This window comes from Bos indicus, chromosome 5 (assembly GCF_029378745.1).
Source record: "Bos indicus isolate NIAB-ARS_2022 breed Sahiwal x Tharparkar chromosome 5, NIAB-ARS_B.indTharparkar_mat_pri_1.0, whole genome shotgun sequence".
NCBI classification, from domain to species: Eukaryota; Metazoa; Chordata; class Mammalia; order Artiodactyla; family Bovidae; genus Bos; species Bos indicus.
The window spans coordinates 100023073-100034465 of NC_091764.1; the positions used below are offsets into that span (position 1 = coordinate 100023073).

General features: G+C 35.5%; 1 protein-coding gene across 2 annotated transcripts in view; it reads right to left on the reverse strand.

Annotated features, from left to right (window-relative positions):
• Window positions 1-11189, reverse strand: part of KLRF2 (killer cell lectin like receptor F2) — a 22832-nt gene extending 11643 nt beyond the window's left edge. The window contains exons 1-4 of one of the 2 annotated variants that reach the window (XM_070790149.1): window positions 10868-11183; window positions 7313-7411; window positions 5385-5432; window positions 754-902 (exon numbers count right to left, since the gene is read on the reverse strand). In XM_070790149.1, coding sequence (XP_070646250.1) covers window positions 754-902; window positions 5385-5432; window positions 7313-7411; window positions 10868-10955 — 384 coding nt within the window. In that variant the 5' untranslated portion in view covers window positions 10956-11183. Of the gene's footprint in view, window positions 1-753; window positions 903-5384; window positions 5433-7312; window positions 7412-10867 lie in introns of both variants that reach the window. The other variant, XM_070790150.1, reaches the window with a different exon arrangement.
• Window positions 11190-11393: the final 204 nt, after the last annotated feature.

Genomic DNA, 11393 nt, shown 5'->3' on the forward strand with positions numbered 1-11393 from the left:
GATTCAGCTGATCTGGCTGGCTAGATGGGTGTCCCTTCCTCCCTTGCCACTCCGTGTGTGTCCCTCCAGAAGTTGCGAGTTCCATCAAAGAAGATGATCATCGCAATAGAGGAGGACTTGTCTGCTGTCAAGAGTATACAAGTAAATGTACTCCCCTGCTAGAACCTCCAAACAAGCTCTCAAAAATTTTTTTGATGCCTTTTATACAGTAAGGCACTGAGCCAGGCATTAATGAAATGATAAATAACCATTTCTTTCAGAATAATAGGGTTTTAAAAAATAAACAATAGTAATTGTAGGCCCCCCGGGGGGGCCAGAGGGAGCACAGAGACCAGGGTGCCCTTTACTCCTCCATGTCCTCCAAATTTGGCTCCAGCCTCTCCCACAACCCTTCCCAGTCACTCCAGCAGGGCCTTTGTCTGACCCCAGGCTGCTTGTTGACCAACACCCAGTGGCCAGTGAAGGTTTTACAAGGCTCAAAAGAGGACCAGCAGTGGGACAGCCAGGACACCAGGCATGTCATCCAACTACGTGGAGCAGCTGAAGGGCATGTCCCTGCTAGTTAGGGCCGGACAAAATGTGGTTCCCTGGAGAAGGAAGTGGCAAACCACTTTAGTATTCTTGCCTTGAGAACCTCATGAATGGTATGCTGGTTAAGGAATGTTCAAAAGCAATAACTATGAACCACCCACACTTAGAATTGTACCTAGTGATTCACCCTTGAACACTTAAAAACTGTTTTTGACTCCTCACCAGCTCTTTTGAATTTTGAATCACAGGTAAATGTGCCTGTAGCTTTAAACAATCACGTTGACTTTCATTCCAAGTTTTAGAAAAAGTTGAAAACCTGTAACATTTTCCTTGATTTAGTAGCCAGTCACTTGGGCACACATAATTATTTCCTGAAGGAAAATACAGGGGAAAGAAATCAGTTAAACTACAGTCATTAGAGAAAGTGTGAATAGTATCAAACAGGATTGAGTGGAAAATAGATTTTTGCCAACTCACTTTTTGTAATTAAAAAGTACCTCATTAGCAGAAGGAGAATGAAATTAATTCAGAATCTGTATATTTCCTGGAAGGGAGGCATTGTTCGAGGCTATGGGTTGCAGAGAGCAAAGCTTATGAATTCTGACCTCATAATTAGGAGAGACAAATATATAATATTTTTAAGTGTTTATAACTAATCAAAAATTAAAAACCTGTTGTTTGATTCTTTCCCCTGTTTCTAATTTCTTTTCCTTGAGATTGTCCTTATAACCTGCACTTCCTTCCTGTGAGATTACTTTCATCATAGTTTCTTACCTTATTGTGTTGATTGCTTTTCAATCACACTGTTTCCGTAGTCTTGAATAGCCTTCCCTTCCTCTTCATCCTCTAAATTATGTGTATCTTTTAATGATCAACTGCATTTCTGAGGTACGAGATAGGTCCCTGAGCCAAACAGCTGCTGTTTGTTAAGTGTACTAAAATTGAAGTTTCCTTCTCACCCAGACCCTCCAAGGACAAAGCTAGTGGCAGAAGCTGAGCACTACTAAAGTAAAGAGATAAGATGACCACTTCTGAGGTCAAGGAAAACTCCCCTGTCTGCATGTATACAGGAAGACTCTTTGGGGGTCAAAATGGAGGGTGCACCATCCCATAATAAGTGTGGACGTGTACCCACAGGCCTCTGCTGTGCGATCCATCTCAGCAAAATGTTTTTGTGCACCCACGTTGGGGAGGGTCCAGGACTAGTCAAGTGTGGGAAAAGAACTGAGATAATTGGCCAAAGGTAAACAAAGACCCAGAAGAACTGTCCTATACCAGTGATGTAAATTGCCTCTTTACTGTGCTCTGCCTCATTAGCAAGGACGCCCACTCTCTTCCTCTATGGGTGCGTATCTCTGCCTTGATTGGGTCTTAAATAAACAAACTGCTTCTCTGGGTGCTTTCCCACTTTTTACACTGTTTCTAATAATAAACTTTGTGCATGTGTTTACAGTTTTTGCTTCCTTGAAACATTCTTGCTTTCAAATGAGGGAAAGAGCCAGGGCTGCTTTTCTTGGAGTTTGTAACCCCTGGTGGACTAGGGGCTAGGATTCCTGATTATCATCGAGGCTACCTAGGTTCAGTTTTTGAGGAGGGGAATAAGATCGCTCTTTAGGACTGCTCACTGCTATCTCTCAGCGATCATTTTTCACGTCAGGAACAAAGTTTTCAAACAGTCATAATTTCTGCCACCTCTAAGAATCAGAACACCCAGGTGCCACTTAACTAGGGATGAATTGTCCATGTCATTGTCACCTGTGAATGACTCCATAACTTTTATCTGATTGGAAGGTTCTTCAGGTAACTGACATACTCATCATTGAATCTCCTATCATACATCACTTTAATTATAGTGCCTGAAGGTTGATTGTTGAATGATTGAATTAAATATCCATAAGTTACAGCATGTCACACTTTTCATGGCTAATATTTTAGTCTGTCATCTATAAGCCTAAATTTTTAAAAAATTCATTTTAGGAAATTGAATTAAAGATATCTAGCTATGATGGGAAAACAAAGTTACATCAGCAGACATGACTTGAAGAAGACTATCATGGACTAATTTTCAATATATAAAACATCAAATATATCTTTAACTACTTTCTACTAGGGCAAGAGTTGACAATTCTGAATAATTTTAATCTTCCAAAATTATATGATGTATGGCAAAACCAATACAATATTGTAAAGTAATTAACCTCCAATTAAAATAAATAAATTTATATTTTAAAAAAATTTTAAAAAAAGCAAAAACGAAAACAACAACAACAAAAAAAGTATGTGATGACTCAGGGTAATTGGATTCTAATCTCAGCTATAGAAGTATATACATGCCTGTGTGTGAAGTCACTTCAGTCGTGTCTGAGTCTGTGCGACCCCATGGACTATATAGCCTGCCTGGTTCCTCTGTCCATGGGATTCTCCAGGCAAGAATACTGGAATGGGTTGCCATTCCCTTCTCCAGGGGACTTTCCTGACCCAGGGATTGAACTCACGTCTCTTATGTCTCCTGCATTGGCAGGCGGGTTCTTTACCACTGAGGCCACCTGGGAAGCCTGTACAAGTACATAGTCATGTGCTAAAATGACCTTAAATACACGTCTCAATATATGATTGGAGAGATGCTATTTATTCACTAGTGAAAAGGAGTCATTTGGACAAACTAATTCTATTACATGGATTCTGATAGACTAGTCAGTAAAGTACAGGTCTAGAGCTGCAAAACACACTGAAAGTACTCCAAATGATCAATGTAATATGTTAAAACGACAAAAAAATGCAAAATGTGGACACTTATTGTCCAGAAGAGTTATAAGAGTTAATTCAGTTTCAAGTACCACGTTCTACAATAAGGAGAAATATCATGAGGATGAGGATGGAGAAAAATACTTATTGAGCAACACTTTGTATCAATTCCTATCTCAGATGGTTTGCATAATAATAACTAACACAAAATGTCATTACTGTGGGCCAAGCAGGTTTCTAAGCACTTAACATATATTTATTTTTAAAAACAACTTTATAAAATAGATACATTCAATGAAGCAATAGAGATAGACACAGTAAAATCCAGAACATGAGAAATTAGACACAACCATAATCCATTTTTTTAACATTAAATAAATGTCTAAGAAGGAAACAAAAGGAAGTAAGGAAAATGCACAGATTTAGAGACTCAAGAGACATTTTAGCTGATGTAACTGGTCTTTGCTCTGATTCTAACAAATAAAATGGAAACAAAAATCTAATGCTGATGGAATAGTAGATGATATTAGGAGGTTATTGTCAACTTGGTTTTAGGAATTGTGGTAGAATTCTAAAATGGGCCCAAGGAGACAGCAAATCGTGCAGTTGTTTGGAAAACAGTGGCAGTTCCTCCAAATATTCAAGCAAAGAATTGCTATGTAACTCAATAATTCTACTCCTAGGCATTACCATATATGAAATGAAAACACACCCACACTCACGTCAAGAAAGAAATGGTAACTATGTGATGTGATGGAGATAGAAATCATCTTGCAATATATGTATATTAAATCAGCCCATTGTACACTGTAAACAAACACAGGACTTATAGTGACATTGTGATTATGTTAAACCCTTAACTGTCAGAATCACATACTAAAATATTTAAATATTAAATGGCATGATAGCTGGTAATTGCTTTAATAAAACCTAGTATGAGAGTGTGATGGAGGCGGAGATATAGATGAGATAATCTTCATTACATATTAATAAGTGTTGATACCAAATGAAAGGCACATGGAGATTTATTATATAATCCTTTCCACTTTTAGTTATATTTTGCATAATACAAATCTGTTGTTTAGTGCTAAGTTGTGTCCAATTCATTTGTGACCCCTTGGACTGTAGCCCACCAGGCTCCTCTGTCCATGGGATTTCCCAGCCAAGAATACTGGAGTGGGTTGCCATTTCCTCCTCTAGGGGATCTTCCCCACCCAGGGATTGAACCCATGTCTCCAGCATTGGCAGGTGGTTTCTTACCACTGAACCACCAGGGAAACGTAATAGAAATACAAGAATATAATAAAACAAAACCTTATGAAGTAGATATTATTATGCTCAATTTACAGATGAGAAAGTGAGTCACACAGACATTATCACTTTCCCAAAGTCATACAGCAGATAAATATTAAAGCTGAAGTTTCAACCCAGTTACTTTGGTTCCATAACCCACGTTACTAATCACTGAATCATGCCATCCTGCCCAATGCTAATTGGTATGTTAGGGTTCTTCAGAGAAATAGAACTAACAGAATTTTGTGTCTGTGTGTGCATGTTTAAAGAGAGAGAAAGAAAGAATCAGAATGAAAGGAGAGAGATTTTAAGGACCTGGCTCATGTGATCATTAAGGCTAGCAAGTCTAAAATGTTCAGGCTAGCAGGTTGGAGACCCAGGGAAAAGTTGGTGTTGCAGCCCAAATCTGAAGGTATTCTAGAGTCTCAATTTCCTCTTCCCTTGAAAACGTCAGTGTTTGTCTCTTAGGGCTCTCAACTGATTGGGTGAAGCCCACCCACATTCTGGAAGGTGATTTGCTTTACTCAAAATCTATTGACTTACATATTAACATAACCTAAAAAGTACTTTCACAGCAACATTTAAACAAGTGTTTGATCAAATATCTGGGTATTGTGCACTACCTAATCAAGTCCACACATATAATTTGAACAGTTATAATTGGTTCAATCTACACTAAAAGTTCTATGATGTTAGTTACTACATTCTTCCTTTGCAAGTTTTCAAAACTAATGTTTAATTTTCCTAAATTCATGTGACCAGTTGATTGAAATCTTTGATTCAAACAGAACAGCACATTACAGACAGATGATTACCTGCGAGGCTGGTGATATTAGCTTTCTGAAGGAAATCCATTTCTCTATCTGCATTCAATGCAAAGGGGAAGATATAAAGAGAAACTTAAAATGGATAGAAGTCTAGGTATATGAAAATAAGTATGCTAGCACAAAATAAAAACATACAAATAAAAATTCAAAATCTCTCTTTTCTGCTATGCCTCTATTCCTCTCTGTCCTGAGAGTTAACTACTTTTTACCATATCTACTTTTACTGCTCTAAGTACTAATCAAAATTCCAAATATTCTGTGCATTCTTAAAATTCATTTCTTTTACTTTTTTGTGTATTATGTTCTTCACTGAACTTTTTAATTGATATTATTTCATCTTGTTGCAGGCATACACTCAAGAATCTTATTAAGTTCCTTCAGCTTCTTATTTGCATTATCCATAGATTTTTTTAACACAGAGTGAATTAATTGCTTTCCAGAACACAGAACAGCTGATAATCTGAAAGGTCTTTAGATTACATTCCCAGGCTAGTTTCACTCTATCTAAAATTAGCCTCACCCCCTTATTTGTTCCAAAAGAATGCATAAAAACTTACATTAAAATCAAGTTGTTCATAATTTTTAGAACATTGCTACAGTGGTATAATTTTATGTACATTTGAAAATGCAAGGCCAATTTGCCTTTGAGAGGAAATGAATTCTTCATGTAAACATTTAGGATTGTGTCTTTGTCTATGGTGTTCTGAAATACAAATGAATCTATTCTGTCTGTCTATCTAATTGCTTTAGGAGCATTTTCATTTGTTTTTGATATGATATGATGGGAAATGCCACTATAAGCAGAGTAAGAGGCTGTCAAGACACCAGTCTAAAGAGCATTCCGTAAAGTCTTCCCATTAATAACTTTGCTTCTGCACTCTTATCTCTGAAATTGGGCTCCTCTTCAGGTTTCGCTGTGAGGAACCGCTTCATCTAGATTGAAGCCATCTATTAACGGTTTTCTTTTTTTTTTTTTTTAATTAATTTTATTTTATTTTTAAACTTTAAAATATTGTATTAGTTTTGCCAAATATCGAAATGAATCCGCCACAGGTATACATGTGTTCTCCATCCTGAACCCTCCTCCCTCCTCCCTCCCCATACTGTGGTTCCCTCCCTTGATTTATCAAATAATATTAACCCATCCACTTTTCATTTTCTTTAAAATTTTCTTCATTTACCCTTTTGTGTTTCTATTCATTATTCTACTTTTTTTTTTTTTTACTATTCTAATATAAAATCTTGGGAAAGAGTGTAAGTAAATATTTATGGTCAACACTTTGTTTTGAACTAGAAGCATGGAAAGTATTTTTAAACTGGTCAAAGTATAAGCACACATCTAAAAGAAATATCAATATTAAAATTGTCACTAATTTATTAAAAAAATATATATAAATAGTAAAGAATATTATCCCCACTAATATTTTAATTAATGTATTAAATTTTATCGGTTTCCTTGAGCCCTATATTTTCAAGAACTACAGTTTCAAGAAAAAGTTATAGAAACCATGAATTAGTCTTGTTACTTCAAAAAGAACAACTACAGAATATGCACATTAACTACTACTTCAGAAAAAAAAAAGTGTGTAGATACTTTTAAATCACTGTCCTGTCTCTCAAGGTGATGCCAATGAGCACATACTTTTAATAAAAATACAGTACTAATTCTTTAATAAAATGGTGCCAATCTTTTACTGGAGGTTCTTCATAAGAAGAGATATGGAGTAAGTGTTAATTTTATACTTGAGTGTTTCCTAATTTTTCTTAATTTAAAAATAATTTTGTTATATGAAATATATAGCTGGTCAGCTTACCAATATTGAGCTACAGTGTGGAGGTTATCTTGATAGTAAAAGGAATTAAAGATCAACTATTATTTTTGAAAGTGAAAATATAAATTATAATTCCATACTCACTCCAAAAGTTCAAGCCAATTACTGCCATCATGAAAATAAGGATGCCAATGCATCCAAGTACTAGCATGAGACAGTAACACTGTAGATACAGGGCGAAATCTGAAATATTGAAATTAAAAAAAAAAGTTTTAGCAGTCTGTGACTATTTACTTTGTATACATTTTTCTGTTTTGTTTTTATTACAGAGAAAATCTGTTCATTTTAGATACAGCATTAGAATCTATGATTAATTTATGTATAAGCTTTTCACTTTAATTTATTTTTATTTAATCTTTAGTTTATAATTTTAATTTATACCCAAATTATGACAAAAAGTATGATTAATTGAAAATTTAAACTACAATACAAAAACAAAGAGATGCTATGGTTATTGAATGTGTTGGATTATGCTGAAATTGTCTTGCTTTGATTGTTTGGTGACTTTTGATGACTTACAATGACATTAAATTATCTCTGCATGAATAAATATAATGTATATATATATATGAATAATATATCATGTATATAATGTGCAGTAACATATTAAGGAGTTTGAGAGAGAATGGATTCAGATTTATGTACGGCTGAGTCCCTTTGCTGTTCACCTGAAACTATCACAGCATTATTAATAAGCTATACCCCAATACAAAATAAAAAGTTTAAAAAATTAAAAAAATTTAAAAATATAAAATAAGAGGAGATGCAAAAGTAATATATTAAAGACATGAAGCATTAGTGTATAAAAAACAAAATATATAATTTATATTCTATATGTAGAATAATATATATATATCAGCTATTGTCATGTATATTATTTATTTTAATAACTCACTATAATAAATAAAAGAACATTTATTGAAGTTCTATTAATGTACCAGCCACTGTGCTGGAAATATTTCCATGTTATTCCACTTTTACATATGCTATACTGTATTTTCCTGGCTTTGATATTTTGGACAGAAATCAACATCAGACTAAACAGCATAGATCTCTGATTAGTGAAGCTTGTCTAGAATTTATGCCCTAGTACTCCTCTGGCTCAGATTTGGCAGGAATGGTCCCTTTACAGAGGAGAAAACAGGGAACTTCCAAATATCTTAAATAGGGATACTATGTTAAGATCCTCTTTTAATTTTAATCTATTTTTGGTTACATACAAAAGTAGAAAAACCTCTGAAAAAGTGAAAGTGAAGTTGTATCTGACTCTTTGCAACCCCATGGACTATACAGTCCATGGAATTCTCCAGGCCAGAGTACAGGAGTGGGTGGATAGTCTTTCCCTTCTCCAGGGGATCTTCCCAACCCGGGGATTGAAACCAGGTCTCCTGCATTGCAGGTGGATTCTTTACCAGCTGACCCACCAGGGAAGCCCAAGAATACTGAAGTGGGTAGCCTCTCCCTTCTCCAGGGGATCTTCCTGACCTGGGAGTTGAACCGGGGTCTCCTGCATTACAGGCAGATTCTTTACCAGCTGAACTACCAGGGAAGCACCAAAGATCTCTGCTGCTGCTAAGTCACTTCAGTCGTGTCTGACTTCAGTCGTGTCCGACTCTGTGCGACCCCATACGGCAGCCCACCAGGCTCCCCCGTCCCTGGGATTCTCCAGGCAAGAACACTGGAGTGGGTTGCCATTTCTTTCTCTACTTCACCAAAAATCCTCATAATACATTTTCTCAAGTTTATGACCACATAGATCTGCAGTTAATAGATTCCATACTTGCCAGAGAGGGAAATTTTAAGCTTAATGCCAAATACTATTATAGGTATAAATTAAAAGCCAATGTTCTTTTACATAAGCCACAACTTATATGTATCAAGCCAGATACCTGAAGTGCATTGTACTGGTCCATTCTATACCCACTTAACTGTTTGCCATTAGCCTAAATGGTTCAATATTAAGAAACTGCTCTTTGAATTCCATTATAATCACTCCTGCAAGATTATTAGTGGTGTTATTCATATCTGCTTTATGTTGGGAAATTTTCCTTGCCTGGTGGACTACAGTCCATGGGGTCGCAAAGAGTCGGTCACAACTGAGCAGTTAACACTTACTAGCTTACTTACTTACTTATGCAATAAGTGTAACTTTATTTTACAGTATGAGTCAAATAACTGGGCAGATTTTCTTTTCACTCATCAATAATAAGCAAGCTTAGAATCCAATTTATCAAACACAAACATGTTTAATATGTAATTTCTGCTGAATTACAAACTTAATATGGGAGAAGGCAATGGCACCCCACTCCAGTACTGTTGCCTGGAAAATCCTATGGATGGAGGAGCCTGGTAGGCTGCAGTCCATGGGGTCGCACAGAGTCGGACATGACTGAAGCGACGCAGCAGCAGCATAAGCATAATATATGTTGCCAGTACTTTTCATCTTTCACTCATAATTTAAATGGATATTATCTTATATTCTATGTATCTATACTAAGATTTCATATGTCTCTACTCCCTTGTCTATTACAAGATGGTTTATACATTAAAGAAGAAATAGCCAATAATTTAGTTTCATTTACTGTAATGTCTACATTAAAAAAATCACAATATAGGGACATCCCTGGCAGTTCAGAGGTTAAGACTTCACACTCCCAATTCAGGGGGCACAGGTTTGATTCCTGGTCGGGGAACTAAAATCCTGCGTGCTGCATGCTGCTGCTGCTAAGTCGCCTCATTCGTGTCCGACTCTATGTGACCCCATAGACGTCACACGGTAGCCCACCAGGGTCCTCTGTCCCTGGGATTCTCCAGGCAAGAATACTGGAGTGGGTTGCCATTTCCTCCTCCAATGCACGAAAGTGAAAAGTGAAAGTGAAGATGGCACAGCCTAAAAAATAAACTAAAAATAAAATAAAATAACAAGAAGAAATGTCCATAAAAAATAAGGGAGCATAAAATGAAAGTAGATATTTAAATAAACATTAAGAAGAGAGAGAAAAAAATCAGTATATATATTTGCTTTATTATAAATAAAAGAATTGAGATTTAAAATAAAAAAGAAATTGTCAAAGGTCAGTCACTTTGTGGGGCTTAGGGTCAAATTCAGTCAATTTGACTCAATTTGACTCTCATTCCCAATGGATTATTCTGCCAATTCCATGGATCTTTTGTGGACATTGAAAATAGATATGTATAAAAATGACTTTAAGGCTGTAAAACACTATATACCACTGCTACTCCCACTGTCAGTACTAGCTCTTTACTTTTGAAGTATAATAGATGTCTTCATGTACATAACACATCCAAATTGTCGCTTATGTTTTGTAAAAAAAAAAATGATTTATGCAAAATACTGTTTTTGACCTTTTAGTTGAAAGTTGCATTCTTATTCTCATATTGCTACTTTGAAGGGATTATACATTATCCTATTAGCATTTCTCTGTACCCATGGCTGCAAAAATCATCTTTTTATGGTTGATGCTTATAGAAGTCTGAACAATTTATCTTAGACGATTTATGATCATCTTTTAAAATCCCAGAATATGGTTAATTTTAAAACATTAGGGATAATTTTGCTTCTAAGAGAATAATGCAGTTTTAAACTGGAGTCTAAATAAAGGGGAATAATATTCTTACCTTTAGATTTTTTTCTTGATTCAAAGCGATTCTTGATTTTCAGCGTCATATAGCCATCTTCATTCTCCATTTCCTTAAACGTTTTCATATAATATTACCCAGAAAATAGGAAAAATAAAACAGAGAATAGCCTCAGCCTTGAATATTTCTCCCAAGCACGATATACCAAAAGCTAAAAGGAAGTCCAAAAATAATCAAAATTCACTCTGGCAGGGCTATCTAAAACCACACAGGATATGTTGGTGAATGAAAATGAAAAGACATGTTGATTTCTAGATAAAATTCTGTGTGTTGCAAGGTAAGAGTGGCTATTTTATTTGACTCTTTTCTAATACCCTGTTATAAATAGACAAATAACTTGGCTGAGTTAGGTTCTGGTATTATGGAAGGTAGAAATTGTGAGAAGTGAAATTGAATATTTTGCTAAGGAGATGTATAAGCAAAGTGTTGAAGGTTCTTCCAGGGTGTCCTTACTATTTATAGTAATATGTGAGAGGAGAGAGATAAATTAGGAATCATTAAGCAA